Genomic DNA, 27,748 nt, shown 5'->3' on the forward strand with positions numbered 1-27,748 from the left:
TTTTGGGATTCAGTTTCAGGAGTTTACCCTTGGCTGTTTACCTTTCAATAGAGGCTGGTTCCATCGTCATTTAGCATGCCCCCACTGAACATGTATCTCCTAAGCATGGCATTAAATTAGCTCGATACAATGCTATTCTTTAAAAAAAAAAAAAAGAAAAAAAAAAAGGAAAAAAAAAGCCCAGAAGACATTGCCTTAAAGGAGTTTTGCCATCTGTAATCCTGCTGCTTGAGGCAGTTCCAGGTGGCAAGATGTAAGTGAGGCAAATCTTATGACATTTAGACAAATTTGGCAGTGAGCATGGCACCCAGGAGGGTACTCAACATCACAGCTGTTCTTTGCTTTATGCCTTTACATAGAGGTGTGTTCCTAAAAAGTTGTGTGAGAAGCGATTCAGGAGGAGTAAATCAAATCATAGTTTAAATGTTCCATGGGAGATTGCTATATAAAGGGATTGGAGGAGAATCCTTTTGTAATTATGTCTTAATTTATTGGTTTTACAATGTCAGGTCTTCTTTCATGCTGGCTTTTCCTAATGGGAGCTGATCAAACTAACTCTAAAGAGCATTAAGAAACTTTGTTCTTCAGAGAGGAGCAATCTGACATTTTGTAGCCTTTTTGCTTTTCATTTTTCTGTTTCCGATCTTTTATGTGACTTGCCGCCCCCCACCCCTTAGAATTCCCACTTCAAGGACTGAGGAGGTGAAAATGGCAAAAAACACAAAATCATAAGTCATCAACCCAGTTCAAGATGGCAGCTCTTCTAAAAGGGTCTGCTGCTGAGAGGTGTTGAAGCTAACAAGTGACATCTCTGTCCACATGATCTTCCCTCTGGACATTCATAGGACTTGCTCTTCCACATCATTTGTATCTCAGCTCAAATAACTTTCCTCTAAGAGACCTTATCCAATCACTCTTTCCAAAGGCCCCTAGGGGCTATCCTATCCTTAATGCCCACACACCTTTATTTTTCAGCTTCTCTGAAAATGTCACTTACTGATGTTTTATATATATATGTGTATATATATATATATATATATACACACATATATATATATATCTCCATTTGTCTATTTATTAATTATCTAGCCCTACTCAGAACATAAGTTTCAGGAGGAAAGAATATTTCTGTTTTGTTGATTGCTGTATCCCCAGTACTGGGGGTAGTACCTGACATCTACTAAGTGCTCAAAAACATATTTGTTGAATAACTGATCGAATAATTTGGGAAAAGTATGTTCTTGCTTTGCTTCTTCTGAACTATATATCAAAAAACACAAAAGTTGACCACAGCCCACTTATTGTTTCTGATAGAATTCAACATACTATTTGGAAAATTAATATTATTGTCACCTGGAAGATGTTCAAGGCACATATAAGCACAGATAATGCTTACCTGCCCCAGTGGTGGACACCAGTTTGGGCTTGCTTCGTGCACCATCTCCTTTGGTGGTGTAGGCTGTGACGGTGAGGGAGTAGGAAGTTTCAGGTTGTAGCCCAGAAATAATCATGTCCTAAAATGACACAATGGAATGACACTGATTCAAAATGCTACAAATACCCTGGGGAAAAATCAAAACATCCATCTTCATTCTATGCATGCTTCATTACTCCCTGTAGCCATGCCAAGCACTGGAAGTTTCATGCCTGGAGCTCATGCTATGGATGATCTGTGTTCATGCTGACATTAAAGTGGGGACTGCAGCCATCCTAAGAGGTAGTTCTGAGAAGTAGTAGTTAAAAACATGAAACCTGGAGCTGGAACTCCTGAATTCTTTAATTTAAACCTGCGTTTCCTTATTTACTAGGTTTGTGATCCAGGGAAAGTGAGTTAACCCCTCTGCACCTCAGTTTCTCTTGTAAAGGTTGGAATAATAGAAGGATTAAAGGAGTTATATCCAGTAAACACTTATGGCTATGTCTGGCTCATAGCAAGCAACCCAGACACCAGCACTCATATTACACCAGTAGCTCTGTACATGCGTCCTCTATAGCCTGGTCCACAGAGCAGTGATGGTACTGATGCCACTGCAGCCTGTTTTATCACCATTTTGCCAAATGGCTGATCTGTTGGACTTTGATATCTTGACAGCCAGAGAAGTTTCTTAGGACTCAAGTAACATACTGGTTAATGATATAGATTATGGACTAAAATCATTACCCAATAAGGAGAATTTTCTGGTGATTTGGAGTTGTCCATAAAACCAAAGAACAATACTTTTTCTACCACATCATGAATGTGGGCTCAATTAATTCTGCTTAGAAAATGTTAAATACCACAAACTATTTATTAAAACTCTAGTTTTCTCTAAGTTAGGGCCCCAAACTGTGATGGTTATGACTTAGATCTGTTCTTCCAAACTGGAGATTATATGATTTTTTTACATAGAGTGGTTACTAATTTGTTCTGTTAGTTTCTCCAGAGCTGCTGCACAAGCACGTGCATGCGTGTGCACACGCACGCACACACACACACACAGTAAAAAAACAAAACAAAACAAAACAAACAAAAATAAAAACAAAAAAACCTTTCAGATATTCGGGATAGCTTTGCTTTCAAACTGAATATAGTTAGAGTTAAGAAAATGTACAATGCCATTGACTTCCACATCTGAAGACAATGCAAGTGAGAGTTCATGGAATGGACTGGATTGTGTACAAGACAAGAGGATTTCTCTGTATAAGGCTGTAAGGGGCATCATAGAACTCAATTGTTGAATCTTATCCCAAATATGACAGTTTTTGACAATCTTCTTTTCTTGAAATAGTAGGAATGTCATCAGAGTGGAAATTCAAGAATTTCAGATATCATACCGAAGAGCCACTGGAAAAATTATTCTGCCAGATGAATGGCCTAAATTTGGGAGAGAGATTTTATTTTCAGGACCTTGGAATGGTTTCCCTAACATTACAGAGACTACAAAAACCATCCGAATCACCCAAGAGTAGCAGTAGATACAATGGGTATTCCAAAAATTATAATGGGAAAACACCAGCATTATTGCTTCCAAGGTCCCTCTCACATGCTATTGGATTTCTGCTGAATGTAGGCAAGGCTAGGGGAAGAAAAAAGCAAGGCTTGCCTCTATCACCAAATTTATATGTGGAAGAAATTTATATGCTCTGAGACTTATATATGTCTTTTTCATTTATAAAATTGAGATTAGCCACACATGTCCTTCCTCTCACACAGACTGTTACAGGATAATAAATTGTAATGCAATTTGAAATTGGTCAAACCCTCTGCAGTGGTATAATCACAGCTGGACACACCTCTATCTGCCTGGATCCCATCATTTCTTGCATTATATTTTCTTTTTTGAAACTGTGTGCATACTCGCTCAGGGATTTCCATACCCTCTGTGGGGTGGTGTGGCTGATATCCTGGCCAGTTCCTCATTCTCTTTGTCTCCCCCAACTCATCTCCATTCAACTTCTTGTCCCTGTCCCTTAAAAGTTGGCCTTCCCAGATGTTCTGAAACAGTTACTGGCCTGCTGTGTTTCTTTTTAGTCCTAAAAAACACATTTACAAATTTTAAAGAATTTTTTCTATCTATATATTAAATTCATTTTGTCTTGATTTCCCATCAGGGCACCAATGGCATGTACATTGTAAATATGTGAACATTTTCCCTTGACAATCAATTGTTCCCTCAAGTTCAACTTAACTAAAGCTCAAATGTCATTTCCAGAAACAAACTCTCTTGCTTCTATACTTTAGTGAATGGTAGAGCATATGCCAAACTTATGATTGATCTTGATCTCTTTTTCTTCTTCAAATTCCTATTCATCAAGTTTTTGTTTTTAAAATGGTGACAAAAACTGTCCCTTTTTTTCATTTCTGCTGTCTCAGTTTTGTTGGATTTTTTATAATTTCATGACTGCTTTAGTGAAAGCGTTGTTTTTGTGTCCCTGTTTACTCTCTTCTTTCTCTCTAATCTATCCACTAAGTCATTTTTAAGCTGCAGGTAATAACCCATTTAAGTAGGTCATGAAATCAATGACCAGCATTTTGAAAAGAAATATAATATACTTTAATGAAAAATATTAAATTTTACATATATTTAAAAATAAGGTATCATTTTGTAAGACCTTTATTTTAAACATATGAATGCATTGGTCATGATATTTAATGCATTCTTACTATGGATCACAGTCAAAAAAGTTTGTAAAACACTGTTAGTTTCATTAAAACTAATAACTTGCCCACCATATTTACGAACATTCCCAACAAGAGCCCTGTGTTTTGGCAAAAAATAAAAATAAATAAATAAATAAATAAATAAATAAATAAATAAAATGAAAGAATACCCTTACCAGTTTGTCTCTTGTTTCTATTTTTAATTTTCTATATCTTTCCAGTACTGAAGAGTTAAAAGCCACGTCTTTAGCTTGACACTTCAAGTTTTCCCAACATTATATTAAATGTTATTTCTTAGCCATAGTTAGAGCTAATTTACTAGCCTGAATCCCTTCATTCATGTTAAATTGGCAAAGCTCACTATCAATTGACTATATGACATTCTTGACTGTCCCAATGACTGCTTCTCCTGTACTTTAAAAAATATGTTTCTACCTCCAACTCCCCAATACACACACACACACACACACACACACACACACACATTTTCCAACTCTTCAATCCTTACTTATCTTTCAAGTTCTCAACTACAGTTTAAGACCTCTTCTTGGTCCATGGCCTCCAAACTTACAGCTCTTACTGACACTGTCACTCATTTATTAATTAATTACACATTGCTTGAGGTCATTGCTTTTGTTGTATTTTATGAAACTTTTCTGAACTTTACATACTTCCTAACCACCTATTGTAAGCACTTAGAAGGCAGAGATACATCCTATGACTCCCATGGAAACCTTTACAGAATAATAAGCTCTCAATAAATAACATAATCCAGTCATCAAAATATTTTTAAAAATTCCTCTCTCAGTGAAATACTTTCTGCTTCTTGGCATGACTCATTCAATTTTACTCAAATTTCTGTGGGTATAACAGAGAGCTGCCATTTCTAAATATAATTAGTACCAGATCTACATTGTTATCCACCTAAAATGTAACCCTGGGGTAGGATAGATGAATGGCCTATATCAAACAGCCTGATATCTCTCATCTGGGATATCTCCACTTGAAGCATGCCTCCTCTAACTGTGTCAAAAGGCAGAGTTAGTAGCAGCCATAAAAACAACATGAGCTCATGATTTTCTTAGGCAATCAGTAGCAACATGCCAATTTCACAAAATAAAAGCCTAAATAAAAAGGATACCATAGAGTGAAGATAATTTAAAAATAATTTGTTAGTTCATGCATCCAAGCAACCTGTGATGACATATCACACATAAGTGAAAGAAGGGTGTAGAAAAAACAAGCATTTGTAATCTGTTTTTGACAAAGCGTCCAAAAATTACTCACATGTTCAGTAGTATCATCAAATTCCCACTGATTGAGATTAAGAAGGTTGGGGAAGAGGAAAACAAAATAAAAAGAAATGAAGAGAAATTTGCAGACTTAAAAGGCAATGTTGCCCTCCTTAGATTAAAAAAAAAATTGAAAAAAATAAGCAATTGGAACAGTGTGTACAACAAAATTCCAAAGAGAAAGTATGTATGCTGTCACCCTCACCCCTAATTCAGAGGTCAAAAGTAAATATGCTTTGTATTAATAGCATTAAAATCAGATAATACATATTTTTCAATGTGTGGTTCATTGGAATGAATCAATTAAGGCATAATGTAAAGCTGATGTTTCTATTCATACACTACTTTATCACATTTATTTTGACTTTTTCCTTATGTTATGCAATTAATTTATGTCAGTAATTAGATTAACACCTTTCATAAAATATTGGAATCTTCTAGCCCCAGAGAAGTCTTGCAAGGTGCAATGGAATTTCAATGAATAGTTAGCATACGAGGTAGGCAAAAAACAAAAAACAAAAAACAAAAAACAAAAAACAACCAAAAACATATATACATAAGCAAAATTAGCACATTAACAAATAAAAGACAAAGTAGAAGAGACGGGAAAAATGTTGACATTTAAGGCATTTTGTATCATATAATTTCATTAACCAAAATGAAAACACTGGCAAAACTACAGGTTTATAATGTAAAAATATCTAGGACATGAAAGAGGCTATCAGAGCATGGTGGCCATATAATTTTTTTCATAATTTCAGACTTACAAAAGAAAACATAGGCAACAATGGCTTTATTAATTTCAGATTGTGAGTACTTTCTGTTTCACAGATAGCACAAAATAAACATTTAGAAAAAGCAAGTCAACAGCCAGAGTCTAAAGGAATATGAATCTAAAATATAAGTTTACAGAAGTAGACTTCAAAACCATGTAACTGGATTTGGAGCTGATTAAGCCACTCATCCAGATCCCATTAGTTAAATAAGTGTTTTTGTGACTTGATTATATTAAGACATTAGGTCAATGCTTTCCTTATAGCCACAGGGATATGTATTGCTCTCTTGTCTGCACAGAGACAAGAATGCAAAATTTGGCAACCTGACGTAGTATTTCTCAACTTGGCTCACAGTCTACTTCACTTTCACACAAAGGAAGGAATTTTTTACTGAAATAAACTTCAAATTTTCCAAACCCCATCCATTTCCATGCCCAGCGACCAATTTGCTAGATAAGCACAGCAATCTATTCATAACATCCCATCACTCCTGGAGCCAGTATAGGTAAGCTATCTGTGGATTATATGTAAATCCCAGCATAAGTTACTAACTGAAATCTTCCTCTTCTTTTCAGGTAAATATGTAGAATACAGGTGAATGTATTATGGTATCATCCTTTGAAACACTTTAGTTTACGGAAATAAAATGGAAACATTTAATGCTCTGCTTTAAACAACTGATTACAAAAGCCAGTTATGACTGCATGATTATAAACCATCACTCTAGGATCAATAGAGTTTCTCACATACTCAACTCTTCTTCATACTTTTCTTAACTTGGCTTAACATAGAGGATTCTCATTTATTTCCTGGGAAACTGTAAATTAATTTTTATGGTCATTATCTTCATTTTCCGGGAAATCAAATAATTACTTGTGAATACAAGGTTTGATTAAGTACTAAATGAAATACTATCTGGATACCTTTCCTCAATTAAGGATGTGTATTCTTCAACAGAAGAAGTCCTACACTTAGAAATTAGATCAACTTAGTTACAAGTAGTTTTAGCATAGCTGCTTACGATTCTTTCTGTTAATTTGATTAAAATCAATTCAATTTTTTTGAAGACAGAAAGGTAAACTCAGATATCAATATAGAGAGTTGACTATCTTTATTTTAAGAAACCAGTTACATGTTCTTAATTAGGCTTGAGTGTCAGTTTATTATAATTTACTTCCTCACTTGCTGTCACCTCTGAGAAGGTAAATACACATCATGTGCTTTAAAAACTGGAATTTTGTACAGGATTTTTTAAATGTAAAACAAACAAACAAACAAACAAACAGGGTCCATTTCAAGGTATGGACTAAAATAAAAGTATCATAAATAAATAAAAACATAGGTATGTATTTTCAGAGGCTTACCTGTGCATCAGCCAGCATCACATCCTTCAGCATGGGCTGGCCCTTGGGCTCACCATTTTCCATCCTCACATAATGCACCTGGTATCCTCTTATCTGGCCATGCTGTTTATTGGGCACAGGTGAGCGCCATGAGACTTTAACAGATGTTGAGTTGACAGCCTCTACCTCGACTTTGCGAGGAGGACCACTAGGAACTGGAACAACATCATTGGATAAAAGAAAATTATAGGCACTTGTCCCACCCAGTCAGAGTATTTTCTTTACTTAGGTTTAAAAAAAAAAATGGGCAGACACACTATGTTTCCTTTGTGGAATACAAACATTTTCAAGCAATGAAAATGCTCAACCAATCTGCTCTACCTTTTAAGAAAAGATCAAAAAACATGACCGATGCCAAAAAAAAAAAAAAAAAATGGAAGAAAAAAAGAGTATCAGAGAAATAGAAAAACATGTAAAAAATGTACAAAAGCCAAGGAAGATGCTTTGAGGCTCAAAGCATTAAAGCACAAAGAGGAATAGCATTGAAATAATAACAAAAACTGGTTGTTGATTGTTGTGTGTTTTTTTTTAAAGGTTTCTTTTTAGCAGAATAAAAAGATTCTTGATTATATGGGTTTTCTTCTCTTTTTTTCTCGTATCAAAGGTTTCCAAATAACAGATGCCAAAAATTGAATGTCGAGCATCAGTGTCTCTGAAATATGCAAAACAAAAAGGCAACAAGAAGATAAGAAGACAGTTTTGAAAAGTTTACTTCAAAATGTAAAAGAAGTTATTCAAAAAGGCCACAAAAAGTGCAGAAGACTTTAGACGGAAGTATAGAGAACGGCCTGGATTGCAAGGTCATACCAGCAAACTGTTCTTTTAAAGGGAAGCGAATTATTGTGTGGAGATTGAAAAAAAAAAATGCCCAGGCTGCAGCAAAGATAGGTCTTTGGCAAAAACTACGAAGTTATAGCGATGCTGGGTAAAAAAGATGAGCAGAAAAACAAAAAACAAAAAACAAAAAACAAAAAACGGATTACCGTTAGCCTATCAAAAGACAGCAGACCAAGATTGTGTCAGAAGGGTGCAAACTGACGTAGCAGAGGCAACATACCATCTTCATCAGTTCGAATCAACACGGAGAAGCTCTCGGGGCCAGGGCCGACGTCTGTGTGGGCTGTCACAGTGATCCGGTACTCAGTCCATTTTTCCAGCTGTTCCAAAAGGTACTTAGTAGTGTCCGAAGGAATTCCCAAAATCTCGTGAGGTTTGTCATCTTCTCCATCCATGGAGGTGTACTTGATGGAGTATTCAGTAATAATGCCATTCTGTTTTTCCACTGGTGGAGGTTGCCAACTTACCAAAATACTAGTGGAACTTGGGCTGGTGCAACTAATGTCTTGAGGAGGAGCTGACGGCTCTTATTTTGGTAGTGAGTTAAAGGAAGGTTTGAGTGAAAGGGCAGGAGTGGTTGGAAAAAAAAAATGATAAAACAAAAGAAAAGGCAAAAATAAATAAACGAACAATAAGGGCAACAAAATGAAAATAAGGCTTTGAAACTCAAAATAAAAATTTAAGTATATGTACCTTGGCTTAGTAATATGAATAAACCAAAAAATGAATAAATGACCAGAAATAATTGTTAAATAATGGGTGGGGGGAATATGTGAACATGAAACCTTGAGATAATAGAGCCTCAAATAAAATTACCTACCTGCAATTTAAATTCTTCTTCTAAACCAATCCCCCAGTATTTCCCAGCCCTACTGCACAGACTACCCAACTTTAAAAAAGCTGTAAATATGGCAAGATTTATTACATGAGAGTCAGATGATGCTTCACAGATGCCGTTTCAAGCTTTCATTTCTACATTCTAGAATGAGGGTGATTCATGTACAGTATTCATTCGTGAAAGGGTTTTCAAGTGTAAAAAGTTGCAGTAATTGTTGGATGCCCTTCCAGCAATTCCAATTTAAAAATAAATAAATAAATAAAAGCCCAAATATAAAAGTGTTCCCTCTGACTATGTGAAAAACGGAGCCAGCCTGACCAGTTTTAATGAAAGGTGTTAATCTAGCATTGATTGTAGCCCATATACAGTGAGCATGCAGAATCAATAAAGGATGAAAATGCATAGTCCAAGATTTACCTACCCGAGGGTAATGTCAGGCTTGTTGATTCTGACTGTAACTTGTACTTACCCTATGTCAGCTTTCAGCTTTTTAAAAGAATTTATTATAACTCTTCTTGAGACATCATTACTAGTAAAGAATTAGATTCCACCAGCAAATTTTGGTAAAATCAATAATAATCATCTATCCTTTATAAAATGTCAGTAACAAAGCCATTAAAAAGAATTGTTTAAAAAAATCCTGAGAACCATCTGGAAAAGATATGACTTATGTGCAAAATCTCCTTCATTTTGTACATAGTTATTCACACAGTTTACATAAGAGTTAAAAGAGAAACTTTCTTATTGTCCATTCTAAAATAAAATGGTCACTTTATGAGCGATTAGTTTCCATCAAATTACCCAAACATATCATTACTTGAAAAAATTTAAAAAGCAATAAGAGCAATGCAAATGTTATCAAAAATATTTGGAAGTTAATAATATGTAATTCCTTAGAATAAGAGGGATAAAATTTATTTATTTATTTATTTATTTATTTATTTATTTATTTATAGGTGAATCAGTAAATCATTTCTAATTTTATGTATTTAAATATGGAGTTTGGTTATTTCCTGAGACTTTGTGGGTCTTAATACTATGTAGTGTCAGGTGTATCTAATTGTTTAAAGGGTTATCTGTCTTTTTAAGTTTACATGTCTTGTGATCTTCATCATAGTGAATCAAAATGAAAAGCTCCCTGTACTGATCATAGGGAAATTCTCATAAGAAAATCTTGTAAATTTGGAGTAAGATTTGCAAAATCACTAGAATATCTATCATTTTTATTGATTCTGTCTACAGGTTCTTATATTTCAAATTATGAAACTATTTCATATGCATTATCAGTATTCATAATAAATTGAGTCATTCATGCAACAGCAAGACTCATTTGTAATTCTTTTTAAAAAGCTGACTTGGTTTTTACTGCATTGCTACCTTCAGACCTCCTATTCCATGAGAATATATTCAACATTATTTGGAACTTTTACTTTAATAAAATAAAGAGTAGTAGATAAGCTTTTGATGTGGTTATAAAATGTCTATTCTAGCTCTGTATATTTAAATATATGTGTATGAATGTATGTATCCATACATACATTTGTAAACCAGGCAAAATACAATATTGAAGCATATCACATTTTTTTGTAATTAAATTCCTGAATTTAAGAATTATGTTCTACAATATTAATTATTAGCCTGCTCGGCATTCAGAATAGAATACAAAACTGCATTAATTTAAATGTTTCAGTTTTTAAAAGAAAGGGAATTTTATGGGAATAGGTTATTATCCCTAATGGATTAAGTAACAGAGCCCTAATACTTTTTGTACCAACACTCATGTTTTGAGAAAGAGAGAGAATATATATTTATCTTCAAAAAACCCTGGAAGATTTTAAATTTCTATAAGAAAATGAAATAATAGAAAACTTGCCTATGTGAAAGAAAATTCATTTTTTAGAAAATGTAAATTTCGTCTTTGCTGAAAGGCCTAAAATTTAGGTCAACAGAGCATCCACTTTACAAAATTCAATGTATTGAGATCACACATATCTATTGCATATGTAACTATCGAAAATCACATATAAAATATAAAGTATAAAAAAATACCTAAGGAATAACTCCATAAAACTGTTCAAGGTAAATGGTTGTTTAATAGACTAATTATGGAAACTTACTAATAAAGAGCAAACAATTGTATTATTATGAGTAACCAAACTTTCCATCAAAAATAAACTTCCATATAATACTTTACACAAAGCAATCTTCCCTGGATACAATGAACCCCCATTGTGATAAACATAACTATGCTTTAGGTTACGAGTTCCAAAAAGAAATTAAACCTGAGGAAATAAAATACAATTTAGGATTGCAAATGTACTTGTGATTTCCATTGTTCCTAAATTTGTCCAAATACAGATTTTCTATGAATGTTCCAAATTTTCACATGTACTACTTGCGGACTTAATAAACTAGTCACAAGAGCTGAGCTTTTCTCTGAGTAGAAACAAATACATGAAATAAAGACCTGTTAGCAAAATTAAAACCTCTGTACTTAAAAAACATACAAATATGGTCTCTGTTGCCTCTTTAGTTTGCTAAGCCCTCTTGTGATTATTTGGCAGTGTTCTCAACCAGAAGTTTGCTTTGTAGCCTTATAAATCATTATACAGGGCCTGGTAAAACTTTCACTCATTTTCCTCATGGAGCTCTCTGAACTTCTCAGACTTCTTTCAGTTTAGGAAGTGGGAGAATGGGATCTGCTATTGGACCAAGTTGGAGACCAACACAGGTCACGGTTGTAATCCTCAAAGTTGGATGCTTACTAGCATAGAAACTACTGACTAGCAAACATATAAATTAGCTGATTTGTTTATTGGTGGGGATAAAAGGCTGCAACACCTGCTAGTGAAAAAAAGGACAGAAAACAAGCAAAGAGAGACACCTACTTGACTGCATGGTTCTGGCTGATATTTCAGCTGTGGAAGCACCCAGGCCTTGAGGAGAGCGTGCAGCCAGACGGAAGTAGTACAAACTGTTTGGTTTCAGTCCTTGCAGTCTGTAAGATGTCCCTGGCTCGATGGTAATTCGTTGCTGTGGATAAGTAACAGAAGAACTGGGTCATTTCCATTAGGATTCATGCAAACATTTTTATCACACTGCCTGGAACCTCAGATTTCTGTTATTGAGGTTAGAAAGGCATCAAAATATCACAAATAGAATCCACAGTGAGTATCTAGGACTCTATCAGGGGAATTATACAATGAAAATATCAGTGTTTTAATGGTGAATTTCTACAACAAATAAGGTAACCGGAATAATGGAAGCCACAGATCTTTCTAATGATGATCCAGTTACCAAGTGCATCAGATAAAAGGAAGGTTGAAAGGCCACTACCCATAAATGGGTTGTATTGAAGGTGCATGTGTTGCTGTGATGTAGCCCACAATAGAAACTGACACCCACCCCTGATGGTGGAGTATGGCCAACATGTGCAATTTCAACTGAAGAGATGTCTAGCTCATCACCCATGACCTTCTGAATTTAAACAGGAGCAAAGAAAATATGACCAGAAGTAGCATCAGAAACTGGTGTACAGGTTATATGCTGTTGCTACAAAATAGATCTGAAATGGCAAAGTCCTGATGGGATAAAAATGATGTTAGTTACTGAAGAAAGCTGGATAATTTATGTGAAATCATATCATTATTCTATGTTGATTTAAAACAATTTTAAAACTTGTTTTTCTTTGTGGCTATAGAGCACACATTAAAAAAGTCAGAAACTTTTCTGCAAATTTTACCATCATAAAGGGCTTTTGAAATAAGGCTTATTTAATTGAATGTTATAATTCTTACTTTTCATGTTTAAAATTTGACTTGCATTTTAGCAAAAATATAGCTATGTATAATCAATCTCATATTGAACATTAGCCTGTAGTAAGCCTTAAAATACACGCTGATATGTAATCTAGTATTGGCTTGAATAATCTTAAGGCTTTTCATTGAATAGAGTTTGCCGTTCATACAAACAGAAATCATTCAAGGGGAATTCAAATATAAAACTAGAGAAAACATCCCTAAGGGATTCTGGCTCACAAATAGAAAAGCTTTTAGAAATTGTAGATTTCCCAAATGGTAAGAAAAAAAGGGATTCCCCAAAGAAACAATTGTAGAACAGAGTTGGTGTACCAACATTCAAGCATCTACATCTATAGCATTCTCAAAGGATTTCCACTCTTCTGTGCTGTTATTTTGTTTTCTTTTGTTTTTCAGTTGGGTAGTGGTAAGGATATAAAATAAATTAACATTGAATTGTGTGTCTTAATAAAAGCTGGTCTTTTTATTGCAGTAACATAAATCCTTTAAATTATAGCAGCATTTCAATTATAACCTTTTGAGTGCTTAATTCATATTGGCTTTGTTAGCTAAGTGTAAAAGCATTCCATTTAGAGTTTGGTTTTGGGAATTCTGCTCAGTTCTAAAAGATGTAATAAGATAAAAGTTTATAGGGACATATTAATTTACTATAGCATTCAGAATGATATACCATAAATTAATTGATAATATTTCACTTAGTATGTATTTAAAAAGGTATTTCTGTTAGGATTTAGGGTTACCTAGCTTCGTGAAGATCTTTTTAAGATAAAGAACGCTAAGCAGTATAATAAGATGAATTGTGTGGATTGAGTTGTCACTTGTAGTTTCACTAAGATTTTTGTCCTAATGCTCCTGGATTGGATTTCACAATAACAAAATGTTAGATGCATCTTACTACTGATTTCTATAATTTATACAAAGTGCAGTGAAGAGGCAGTATATGTTAATGTTTAAAAAATAGATTCTGGAACCTGACTGCCTAGATTTTCAAATACCAGTTCTGCCATTCAGAAGTGTGAGATTTGGGGGAAAATGTTTAATGTTTCCTGTGCTTCTGTTTTGTTATACATGAAATTGATTAGAAGTAGAGACTGACTCATGGCACCATTGTAAGAATTGAAGGAGTTAATATATGTGAACCCCTTGCTATATCTGTTACCATATGTATTAATTATACTAATTTTCTCCTCTTTTCAGGAACTATCAACAACTTTCAGCCTTCTGCAATCCACAATTATTTTATTTGCATAGCACACTCAAACATTATATGTGCTCACATTAATATCAAATAACTGTTGGCACACAAATAAACATTTGCTATGGGGCCTCTTTCTCTGAAACCAGTTTGGACAAATTCATCCACCTAAAGCCTTGGAGCTCACTTAGTCACATATCTGCAGTGACTTAAGTACTACAAGGCAGAAGAGAAATAAAGGAAGTCCCTGAGTCCCAGGGGCTATATTCTTTTTGATACTTTTAGAAGAAACTTGGAAACCTGAAAATAGGAACAACAGCTGTTTTGTTGTTGTTGTTTGCCTCACTCCATCCTCCCAAAGGCTTGAAATTAATATTCTGTTTTTATCAGGCAAGTTCTTTTTTTGATGAATAAATCTGACCCACCAAAGTTCTCTATCGATATCTGAACTTTCAGCAGAACTTGAGCAAATACACAAACTAGAGTAGTGCCCCAGTATAGTAAATGGTCAGAAGGTGAGAAGCACAGTCCTACCTCCTCTCCATGCTCCCCATCTTTGTAGACCAGTTCATAGTTGGCAATGGTGTCTGAACGTGGAGGTGTCCAAGACAGAAGAATACTTGTTTCAGACTCAGGTTCTGCTTTGAAGTTTAGTGGTTGCCCTGGTACTAAAAACAGGAAAGCAAAGGACTGAGCTCACCATCACCATGAGTATTCATAAACCCTTCCATTAGTGCATCTGCTTAAACCTCTCAAAATATATCCACATGTGTCAGCTTAATGGAGCTAGCTCACACTGTACTTGTCCTTGAGAAGTATAAAATCTGTTCAAGATATAGTAGAATTATAAAATACAAAATAGAGCAGTCTCTGAATTTGATCTCAAGAATAAACTAATTTCATAATATTGTTGTACTAAGCAAGATGATTTATATCATGCACTTGGAATATTGTCTAAATCATAACAAGTGCTGAATACATAAAAACCTATTCTTATTTAAAATTGAGAACTTACTCTCTAGCACCACATTTAATTTTCAAAATTATTGCCATTAGGTCTATAAAATCCCACCTTCACTCCATTAACAAAACCTACTGGTAACCAGAATCACTTAATATTTTTTCTTACCAACACACAGTTTGAAAAAGAGGTGAAGTAAGACACAAAATACCCATCACATTCAAATAATTCTAATCCCTAATTGACTTTAAATGAGTCAACATACAAGGCCTAATGTAAACTTAATATTGTCCCTAGTGAGATAGAGTTAAATTACCACACAAATCAAAAAGTTTAGATGTTTATTATCAGAAAAATAGTAATTTAACAGCTGTCATCTATAATTCTCCTATTAGTCATATAACTCATGGAATAGACAATTTGGAAGAGCTATGTATCAGATGTAATAAAGAATAGGACTTCTATCTAGCTTAAAACACTTCACCCAAATGTTGTATTAGAATAAATTTTATTAACCCCAACTCCTGGTTAACATCCTGGTAAACACCAAATCCCATTGGTCCTCTATCCCTTGTACACAAGGTTAATGTAGTTCAGCTGCATCACTAGCCCAGCTACCCTTACACTGCTCTTGGACAGTGTCTGCTCTGACTGGTTGTTGGCCATGCCATGCTGGCCACTAAATATTTGAATCATTACCCCTGATACTGTGGCATGTCTCAAAGCACTATAGTTGACCCCAGGTCCATATTTCCAGAAGTAAACATGAGAATTTTGTGTATATTTAATAAAAAAGCAAGAACACTAATACTTTATTCTGGGAGGGAAAGAACACCTAAAGGGTTTTTGGCAAATGGGCATAAGCATTGAAAAACATGAAAAATAATATACTTTGTAACTTCTTAAATAATACTTGAAGCATCATTTTCATAAGTAAGAAGATCTTTGGAAATATAAAATGTATTACTTTTTCTTTTGTAGTCATCTCTCTTGTAGTACGACTAAAAAATTGCCTTTTGTTTAAAAAGAGAAAGTCTAAACAGATCTACCAGAATGGTTTCCAGGAAGCCCAATTATTATTTTATTCCTCTGCCTGGTCTGTTAACCTATGACTGTGTGTGTGTGTGTACATGCGTGTGTACCTGCACGTGCAAGTATACACACTCATGTCTGGACTGATGCATAAAGTGGCCAATAGTGCTTCTTATTTCTAAGTGCATTCATAACCTTTTCTCTTTTTTTTTTTTTTTTTGTATCACAGGCCTTGAGATTCTCATTAATTTGATGCCTCCATGAACATACTTTTAAAACAGTGTATCTGTTTTTTTTTCTTCCTTTTTTCTCTTTAAGTACTTGCCCAGTGAGAGACCTTACTTACATAATCATCCAGACTGAGAAACGGAGACAAAAGAAGCTAAAAAAGATCAAGAGCAAGAGAAGGGGGGATAGAGGGAAGTAATAAACAGGAAAATAGCAAAGCAAACAGAGAACACATTAGTTCTAAAAGGGACATACCAAAAGCACTGGCAGGAGCAACAATGGAAGCCAAGAACAATCAGAGAGGGAATTTATGATTGGATTTTAATATTCAGATGATTAAGGAGTTCTTAGCCTAAAAATACACACACAGTGACAAGTGTGATCACTTCTTTTTCTCTACTTTTGTTTCCTTTTTTCTTTCTCTCAATTTCTACAAGTCTGGGAAAGAAAAGCCTTTTGATAACTCCTGACTTATGCCAAACCAGAACCTGGTCTTGTCAAGAATTAAAAACATGGACAGAACTGAAGGCCTGCTCTCTAAATAATAATTGCTTGTTATGTATTTCCTCCCTGCCTAATGCTAATAATGAACTGACATTGATTGAAAACATCTTGGGAATCTAATTAATTTTTTCTTACTTAAACTGTTTATGTTTTTGCTTTTAATTTGTCTTGAACAGATTCCCAGTGGGTCTCAATGTTTCATCCTTGTTTAGTAACACAAGCTTCATCTGACCCTCCAATTCTATTAAGACACCTCTCCTAAATGGTGAATTAAATAGGCTCACAGTTTCAGAGGTATACTGTCCATTCTACTCTTAGACAAAATAAATAATGGTCAGATGACTTCAAATAATATATACAACGTTCTCTGCTTCTACTTTGTCCTTTTGAAGTAGTCTGGAGGGTAACTTAATTTACTAGATTTTAAACTTATGGTAGAAATACAAATGTCTAGAGGCACCAGGCAAACGAGTACAGAGACCAGGTGGGGCCTGGGGCTGATGGGAGAGTGCCTGTCCCACCTGAAGGAGTTGGTAGTATTCAGCACCAGGAGACTGATGCTTTTGCTCTTTTGTGCACTTGCTTGAACAAAACTGAAGTTGATAACAAATTCTAGGTAAAATCTTCCGATTTTAACCATTTGAAATTAATTGAAGCAATTGAAATTAATTGAAAAACACTATAGGGGGAAATGATATCTACAGGCAAAATCTAGCAAATGGGCCAGTGCTTTAAGAGACCTTTTATTATATCAGGCTCTATGTTCATAAATACCTTTAGGATGTAACTACTCAGACCCCCCTGGGAATTAGAGATTCACCTAAAGAGATTTCTTCCTTAGAGGCATTTAGTCATAGTCGAAACAACAGCAATGAAACTGAGGCATCAAAGTAAAAGAAAACAGCTGTGAAATTAATGGGTTTATTTTTGCATTCCTCAAACATAGTAGCACTAATGATCATAATACATGTATATAAAGAAGCACTTTAGGGGGGCTCCAAATGGTCTTATTTCTCTGTACTATTTGGAAACACAGGGAGCACTTCATCCTCTGTCAGACAGACCTTTTATGCCAAATGTTGTGACCAAGGTTCTATTAACATTTACGTTATCTACCTCCTCCTTCCCTTCTCTCTCCCTCTCCCTCTCTCTCTCGATCTCTCTCTCTCGATCTCTCTCTCTCTCTCTCTCTCTCCCGAGTCCTGGTCTCGGAGACCAGGTGGGGCCTGGGGCTGATGGGAGAGTGTCTGGCCCACCTGAAGGAGTTGGTAGTATTCAGCACCAGGAGATTGATGCTTTTGCTGTTTTGTGCACTTGTGGGTCCAGTCTCTCTCTGAGAGAGAGAGAGAGAGAGAGAGAGAGAGAGAGAGAGAGAGAAGGAAACATTAAAATGCTTGTTGAAATGTTTGCAAACATTTGTAATGTTTGTTGTAATGTACAATGTAGTGTATATTTCCCTCACCAATTGACTAAACAAGATTTTATAGGAAACTGAGATTCTGAAAAACTCTTAGGAAAATAAAAAGATCCTACCCAGAAACTTAAGGGCAATTATGCTACATGAAAAGGGGGGGGGATGTGATAATACTGACCATAAACCAAATATAGAATTTAGGTGTGGAAAGAGGAAATGGAGGTAGAACTTAAATTTTTCCTTAAAATTATATTTAAGAAATCATTGTATTCTGTAAAAGTGGTGTCAACATTTTAATTTTCTTCTTGATTACTTAATGTCCATAAGGAAATACAAATATGAATTATCAGTTCCCTAAAATAAGATTAGAACCCCATTAATAAATGCAAAGGATTTTAGTAGTACCACTATGATGCTTCATTTTAAATATCAGATAGCAACTCAAAGACAGAGAATGGAGAATGAATAAGAAATGAAGGACAAATCTCTATGTCATCTGAAATGCTGATCATATTAGGAAATATGGAAATTTAGGAAATATCTCTAAAAAGAAAAGGGTTCAGCATGTATGAAAGGCTAAACAACAATTTCACTTAACCATATCATAAACATGAAATATCACAGAGACTGGAAAACCTATCATTGCTAAAATACCTAGTATTTTAATAAGGTACACATTTTAAAATGTATCTAGCATTTTAATAAATTATAACAACAATAAAAGCAGCTGCCAGGATTATAGTGATGGTAAAACAAAACAAACTTTAAAACAAAGAGTCTGGGGGCGCCTGGGTGGCTCAGTTGGTTGAGCGTCTGACTTCGGCTCAGGTCATGATCTCACGGTCCATGAGTTTGAGCCCCGCGTCAGGCTCTGTGCTGACAGCTCAGAGCCTGGAGCCTGTTTCAGATTCTGTGCCTCCCTCTCTCTGACCCTCCCCTGTTCATGCTCTGTCTCTCCCTGTCTCAAAAATAAATAAAATGTTAAAAAAAAATTAAAAAAAAAAGAGTCTGATTTGTAATTGCTAAAAATATATCATTGATAAAATAAGTATTTAATACACAAACACCTGCACAAATCTTATCAATTGTCATTAAACATCAATAACAAAAAGTAAAATTTTATTATAATTGTATTTACGGCAAGAGCTCCTGGACTCCTTTTAGCTCCTTTGCAGAAACTATTTTAAGAAAGCATTTAAATTGGGCTCATAACTTCAGCAATTGGAAATCAGTCTTTTTCTAGTTTGCTTATTCAGGCCTGCTAACATATATTAATGACATGATTTACTAAGTTCTGGAAACCTAAAACATAATCTCTCTAAATGTCATAGTTTTTTAATAACATTTTTACAATGCCCAGAATTTGGGGTAGAATTTGCTTCTTGAAAAAGTTTAAAGTTGTGACTACTCCATATTTATTTAGTAAATATACATAATTCTTCTCCTTCGAAAGACCTCTACTAATAAGATATACACATATAAATCAGTAGACTTTTCCCAAGAATCAATTAAATGCACAGAAAAATCAGAGGTCAGATGTGTTTTCTAAAAAATGAAAAAGACATTAAGATTTAACAGATTTAGAAAGCCTACAAGTAGCATGAACATCAGGCAACATTTTGGTGTATTAGGTTTGAGATATAATTTACTACATTCTCTATCACAGTTTTATTTGCACTTCTTTTATGTAGTATAATTACTGTTTGTTCTTGTTGTAATTACCTATACAAGAAAACTATATAAAAAGTCATCTTTCCAAAATGTGTATTCTAATAGTGGAAATCTTCTAGCACAACATAAATTCTTCCCTAGACAATGGCCATATACTGCATTCTCCATATTTTCAAGGTGAACTAGTGGCAAGTGACTGTAATGTAAGGAGTTAAAGCTATGAAAAAATTGGAAGATTAATCGGTGTTTCTAGAAAATAATTATTTTAAGCAAAATATGTTCATATTTAAAGCCATCTAAAGATTACTTAATATTATCAACTATATGAATATCACTATTAAGGGGAAATATTATTAACTATAAAATAGATTATATTTTGATTTTCTATATTATCAGAAATACATAAATTTATATCAATCCTCTGTTTATATCAATATGTGTAACAATAATCTTAGATGCGATCAAAAGTGATAGATAACTTTCCTCTTAAACTCAGTTTGTTACTAAACACTGTTTCTTCAGAGTCTGATTTTAAACAAAAATAGGATTATTAGTGCCAGGGAATTAAAGATAAGGAAATATGACAAGCATCTTTCAGATATAGTAGACATAGAAGTTTATATATTTGTACATATGAAATTAAAATATACTTGAGGGATTCATACATATAAATCAGTAAATTTTCATAGGTTTGGGAAAGATAAAATTGCAGTGAAAATAATATCCTTAAGTTTTATATAACCTCTCTAAAATAATATTTCATAATGATTTTATGTTTTTGCCCAGCTATGATCCTAAGAAATAGCTAGTCAGCAAGAAAAAAAGGAGCAGCTCAGCATTAATTATATTAGAACTAACATCACTGTATTTGGCAGGTGTCCACCAACATCAAATGGCCTTTGTTAATTAAACCTAGGGAACAGATCAAATCATTGTGCTATTTTGGAAGGTTTTCCTAGCCTATTGATCTTGGCAGGCACTAGTCATTATGTCATTACATATCTTCTCAATCAATAGGTATGAAAAGTACAACTATTACACAAAGTTCTTGGAAATCATGTAAAAATAGTTAGACATTGGGAACGACTATTCTAATGCATCTGTAACCCATTCATCCAGAGTTCAGAGTCCCTGGATCACAGTAACTCATGTTATATTATGTCCCTTAGGGACATAGAAAACCAAAATATGGTCTATTTAAACATCAGTCTAGATATTTCAGAAAATTGTGACCAAAGTCATTATTGTCTGTCTTCTCTGTGTTCTGAATATAAGGATTCTCATGATTCCCAAGGATTCTGATGTTTTGGTTGAAATTTAGTTTCAGGAACTATTTGGTATCTTAGATAGCTAAATCTTCCTCATATCAGAAAAAAAGTTATAAAACATTATAGATTTCTGCTTAATTTTGTAGTTAGAAAATTTAGAACCAAATTTAGTGATCAAGTATAATAACCCGTGAAAGGAAGTATTCCTTTCATTACTTTCAGATAAGTTTATTTTTTTAACATCTAAATATTTTTTTTTTACATCTAAATATTTTTACATATAAATAGTTTTGCACTGGGATAATCTAATATTCACCTCAAGTATTTCAGAAGTAAATTACATATAATTCTTAAATAAAGACAGGAGTAAGTGAATATATGTTTCCTGCCTCTATTTATTTACTGAGCAACTGGTTGGCACACACATCTAGCAGGCACCAAACTATCAAAAAAAACCAAATTATTATTTTAAAAGTAATAATGCCTTAAAGTAGCTAGGGTGCCTGGGTTTAAATTCTGCTTCTCCCCCCAAAAAATAAAAAATAGTAATAAACTCTGCTTTCCCACTTACCAACCTTATGACCCCAAAACAAGTTCCTAAATCTTCGTCAATTCTCAATTCACTTATTGGCAAGTGGGATAATTCCACATCTACCTAATTGGGTAGTAAAATTGATACATTAAGAGTACATAGAAAAGTGCCTGGCATATGTTCGCTGTTTTCATTATGAGGATGATTATATATTATTTATTAAGTTATGTAATGTTTCTATCCATTACCTAATCTATACCCCTGTTAAGGGTTGAAGCGTATCCCCCCAAAATTCATATGTTGAATTTCTAACCCTCAGAATGTGACCTTATTTGGAAATAAGATTGTTGCAGATGTAATTGTTTAAGGTGAGGTCACTAGGTTGAGCCCTAATCCATATGACAAGAATCCTTACAAAGGGGAAATCTGGACACAGAGACACACACACAAGGAGAACTTGATGTGACAATGCTGGCAGAGATAAGGTTTATGCCTCTACAAGGCAAGGAGCAGCCAAGATTGCTAGCAAAGCACCAGAAGCTAGGAGAGAGACCTGGAAGCCCCCTCGCAGCTCTCAGAAAGAACCAATTCTATGGACATCTTGATCTCAGACTTTTAGCCTCTAGAACGGAGAGACAGTAAATTCCTGTTGTTTAAGCGACCCAGTCTGTGGTATTTCGTTACAGCAGCCCTAGACCAAATACAACCTCTAAACTCCATATGGTGGTTATTATTTTATTTTCTAAAGTTTATTTACTTATTTTGAAAGAGAGAGGATGAGCACACAAGGAGGGAAGGGGCAGAGAGAGGGAGACAGAGAGAATCCCAAGCAGGCTCCGTGCTGTCAGGGTAGATAGAGCCTGGTGCAGGGCTCAAATGCACAACTGTGACACCCTGACCTGAGCTGAAATCGAGAGTGGGATGCTTAACCGACTGAGCCACGTAGGCGCCCCAGGTCATTATTATTTTAGATAAGAAAATACATTCAGAGAAATGAAGTAACTTGTCCCAGGTTATAGAGCTAAAACTGATAGACTGGCATTCAAACTCTGGTTACATTACTCCAAGACCAGAGATTTTTTTTAAAATATCACCATTAAAAATCAGAAAAATTAAAGGTGATGCATGGGTATATGTTCTTCTTGTGTATTTTATCTCTAAATGGCCATGGAGCTGCTAAAATAGTGCAGTAAAAAACAATCTCATAACAGTTGACCAGCTTTAGTTAACAAAAAGAAGAAGAATCACAGATTTATACATATTCCAATGAGAGGAAAAATAATGTGGAAAAAATAATCTAGTGTTTTTCTGTTTTCTACATATTCCAATGAGAGGAAAAATAATGTGGAAAAAATAATCTAGTGTTTTTTCTGTATATTAATATAGTAAATAAATACAAAACTGCAAGAGCCAAGTAGGGAAGACATATGAATGTTTTTAGGTATAACTGTGATAAAGCGTATTATTTTAGTTATCTTTCATATTATTAGAGAAAATAATAAATCTATGAACAAACCAGTGAGAACCAAATAACAGAATAAAAATAAAACAAAGCCAGGCAGGCTATAAATATGTTCTGAGATCTCTAGTAGCCAGGGAAAATAAGTAAACACATTGAGTCATATGATTCATAAAGCATGAAACATGAAGACAACTCAGTGGTTAAACATAGGTTTATCTAGTTTTGACACCTGAAAAAAAATCATTTCCAAGATTACCAATGAGTTACGCCTACAGATTATAGCTACTATCTCCAAAAATATAGTTTCTATGTAGAGTCTCGGAACAAACCAATGGCATGCTGCCAAAACACTCAGATGGACACAAGTTATAAGGCATCAGCGCAATAAGAAGCCAAATTAATAGCTCTCAGATGGTCAAGAATAAACTTTAGAAGACAGCTGTTATGTCATATTCCCAAGCCAAGGCAAAATTGATCACTTTGAATCAAAGACCAGAGAGGTTTAATATCTGCTTATGAAAATAAAACCACTGAAAGGGCCGAGTGTTTTTCCACAAAATAGTTTGATGTCTACTCTAATGCCCAATAAAATGAGTCAATGAGGTCCCAAAGTTTGATCTCAGATCTTGATAACTGTCTTTCTCTATCTATGAAGTCATACAAAGAAAAAAAAAAAACCTTAGGAGATTATTTTTAGTGGGTAGCTTCCTTTCTTATATTTATAAGACATTTAAATGTCCAAGACCCCCTAGCAAATGACTTTATTTTTAACCTTATCTTGAGCCATCCAATCTTTCACAAGTTAAATAATTTTGTAAAAGTATTCCATCAGAGTCACTACTATAAAGCACCACAGTCCTGTTTCCAAAATGCTGCATGGAGGATGCATTCATCTATCTCACGCAGAAAAATCTTCAAGCCGTTTAGGTACAAATTATAAAAAAATAAAATAAAAATATGCTAAATGCATCCCTCTACTTAAAACTTTATTTAGTCTTTCAGGTGTCCATGCCTGTTTCTTTCCAGATGCCTTATCTTAACCTCTCATTTAGAAACTATAAGTCTCCAAAATTAAAATTCACATTCACTTTGTTCTTTCTCTGTTCACCATTCACACATCTTGGCACCAACTCCTCCCCTCCTTCCCTACTCCCCATCCAAACCAGACTTACCTCCTGTCTGAGTGATGACTTGTATGTCACTTGAAAGAGGACCATCTCCAATTGAGGTAAAAGCCAGAACTTTGACAGAATATGTTTTCTGGGGCACTAAGTTGCCAATAGTAGTGATTTGGCTGTCAGCTACATTATGCTTCATCCAGTTGTTGACATGCTGTGTGGGATCCATTGTATAATAAACTCTGTATCCTTGGATCTGTCCATTTGGCTCCTCAGGCTCCTTCCACTGTACCAAAATGGTGGTTGAACTCAACATCCGCGCCTGGACATCCCGTGGGGCACTGGATGGTGCTTGTTCTGAGGTCTGTGTTAGCACAGGCTCACTGGGAGGTCCCCGCCCAATGTTATTAACAGCAACAACCCTGAATTCATAATCCGAGTAGGGACTTAGTCCAGCGACACTGTAGCGTGTGGTCGCCACCCCATCAATTTCTTTGTAAGGTTCCTCAGAATTTTTAGGTTTATGCTGAATGATGTAGTAAGAGACAGGCTCAGGGTTCCCAGAGTCCCACGTCAATGTGATGCTTGTGGCTGTGCTCTCGGTCACTACGGGCGTTCCTGGAGGTTTGGGTAAGGCTTAGGGGGAGAAAAAGGGACAGTAAGTATCCACCATATCTAAGGTGTTAAAAAGATCTATAAACTCTACTACTGGAATGACAGAATTATGTATCTACTGAAGAATAAATTAAAACAAAAGATAGTTTTCTACATGTGTAGGACAGATGCATAGGGGACAAATTTTACTAGAAGCACATTACAGCACTGTATTTTGGGGCTTGTATCCACGTCCATCACTTATTAGCTATGTGATCCTGGATGCACTGCATAGCCTCTTCTTTGCTTTAGTTTTCTCATGTGAGAAATAGGAAAAACTGTATCACTGAACTTGTATGGTACAGTTGGTGAACTGTTTCATGGGTTTGCTGGCAAGACTAATGAGGTACTCCAGTAATGCTCTTATAATGTATCCAGCACCCTCAAAAAACATTAGTTGCAATTATTACTATTATTATAACCATGACCTTGGCCAATTAGCCCCTTGCTTCAAGAAATAAATGATATAACTAAATACCAACATTGAAAAGAACACAATTTGGAATATATTGAAATGGCATTAAATTGCTATGGAAGAATAATATCCATATTGTTTTCCAGTTGTAAGGCATAGATTATTATTTTTTTACATATAGTAATATAACCTAACCAAGAGTTTTAAGAAAGAATAGTAAATTTAAATTGATTAATTTCAAATTCAGGTTTTTTAGTTAATATTTAAAAATGCTTAACTAAATTACAGTACATTCACAAATAACTTTTTAAAGCAGTTTTGGTCATAATATGTATTCTATACTCAATACCAATAATATCTGAAATTATAGCTACCTGGCAAATATTCGTAATTAAATCCATCTTTTAGAGCTCCAATTCTTGACATTTAGCAGAAGAACCCCACTCAAAATGCTACTGATTAACAATACAAACCATCCACACTGGTGACCTCATACTTAAGCATATCACTCTGGAGAATGATTTTGAAAGGTATTTTTAGTAGGGGAGAAAGGACAATCCCATTAGCTAACATTTTGGAAAAAGCTTAGGATATAACACTCAGATGATTAGCCTTTTAGTACCCTTTTCCCTTGTCAACATAAAGGCAAAAAGTACAATACTCAAGTACAATGGCAGCTTTTTAAGAGTAGTAAACTTGTACTTGAATATTGCTGTATCCTCAATACCTAAGCCCAGCAGTGTTAAGCAAATGAATGCCTAACTGAATGAATGAGTCAGTCACTATCTTCCAGTTGTTCTTTTTGTTTTGATTTACTTTTTGCCTTCAAGATTTACCCTTATGTTTATTTACTTTTGAGGTGTGGAGGGTAAGGAATGGCAAGAGTCAGGAAAACAAAGATAAGAAATTGAACAAGAATTTCGTTTATGTGACTCCTGATTTTAAATTCTTGAAGGTCTTCACTAAACCTTCAAATATTTAAAGCTGAAATAGTTATTATAGGAGAGGTGATTCAATGTTTGCATTTTACTCTAAGAACTCTAGCATGATAATATTTGGCCAAGGGATTTTACTGAAAATAATAAAAAGATATTTGTTTAAATATTCTGGATGGGAATTTTTCAAAAGAGTAGATGATCCAAATTTTCCCTAGATGTCTTTCTGAATTATTCAGGCAAGTGAAAATATTGCTAATTAAAACTGTGTTTACTGATACTTAGACATTAGTTTTTCTGTCACATTTACTGTACAGTATAGGTTTTGTGTCTATAATGTATGGAGAAGTGTGAGTATGCTTAGTACAGTTAAGGATAGGCAATACAATGTCATTATTTTTAAATGACTAAATGTTGACACTGATGTGTATCTTTGTTCTCATGGCATTATTGCTTTAATATGGCATATATTTGATATATATTCTTGGTGAGGGTATGACACCAATTATAACATGTGCGTGACTTTTTTTAGGATCATACTTCCTGGAAAGCAAAGACAATTTGTGTTCATTTTTGCAATAGCTCCAGACTTCTGCAAGAACCCAGGCATCTTCTGTCTTCCCTTTTTTGCAAAAGTGTTGTAGAATTCTACAAACACTGATAAAAACCGATTAGTGGCTCACACACTTCTGTTTTCTTTGTTTCAAAAATATTTGTGGAATATAGAACTTTAGTTATATTTAGTGCATTCATTTAAAGAAAATAACATTTCTTGAGCACTTCATGCACAGAAGGTAAGAGATAAATTTAAAATAGAATATAATGCCACTTACATTTTGATTTTTGTGATAGGAACCATCAAAAATTTAAAACATCTATTATTAGACCACATTGATTTAACTGTTTATCTTTCTTTTTCTTTTGTCTGCATGGATTTGAGCATTTATTAATACTTCTTTGGCTTTTTCTATCATGTGACTCTTGAAAATTTTTTTTCATGTTTATTTATTTTTGAGAGACAGAGAGAGACAGAGAATGAGCAGGGGAGGAAAAGAGAGAGAGGGAGACACAGAATCTGAAGCAGGCTCCAGGCTCGGAGCTGTCAGCACAGAGCCCGGCATGGGGCTCGAACCCACAAACCATGAGATCATGACCTGAGCCGAAGTCAGTTGCTTAACCAACTGAGCCACCCAGGCGCCCATCTATCATGTCACTCTTACCAGGATTCTGGATTAATATGAAACCTGTATGCAT

At 34.6% G+C, this 27,748-nt stretch overlaps 1 protein-coding gene across 1 annotated transcript in view; it reads right to left on the reverse strand.

Annotated features, from left to right (window-relative positions):
* Positions 1 to 27,748, reverse strand: part of PTPRD (protein tyrosine phosphatase receptor type D) — a 520,100-nt gene that overhangs the window by 161,968 nt on the left and 330,384 nt on the right. Inside the window, exons 9-15 of the mRNA XM_049616822.1 lie at positions 24,545 to 25,126; positions 14,835 to 14,968; positions 12,176 to 12,320; positions 8,670 to 8,975; positions 7,574 to 7,767; positions 5,429 to 5,455; positions 1,397 to 1,514 (exon numbers count right to left, since the gene is read on the reverse strand). Of these exons, the coding sequence (XP_049472779.1) occupies positions 1,397 to 1,514; positions 5,429 to 5,455; positions 7,574 to 7,767; positions 8,670 to 8,975; positions 12,176 to 12,320; positions 14,835 to 14,968; positions 24,545 to 25,126 (1,506 nt within the window). The remainder of the gene's footprint in view (positions 1 to 1,396; positions 1,515 to 5,428; positions 5,456 to 7,573; positions 7,768 to 8,669; positions 8,976 to 12,175; positions 12,321 to 14,834; positions 14,969 to 24,544; positions 25,127 to 27,748) is intronic.

This window comes from Panthera uncia, chromosome D4, assembly GCF_023721935.1.
Source record: "Panthera uncia isolate 11264 chromosome D4, Puncia_PCG_1.0, whole genome shotgun sequence".
In the NCBI taxonomy this organism is placed as follows: domain Eukaryota; kingdom Metazoa; phylum Chordata; class Mammalia; order Carnivora; family Felidae; genus Panthera; species Panthera uncia.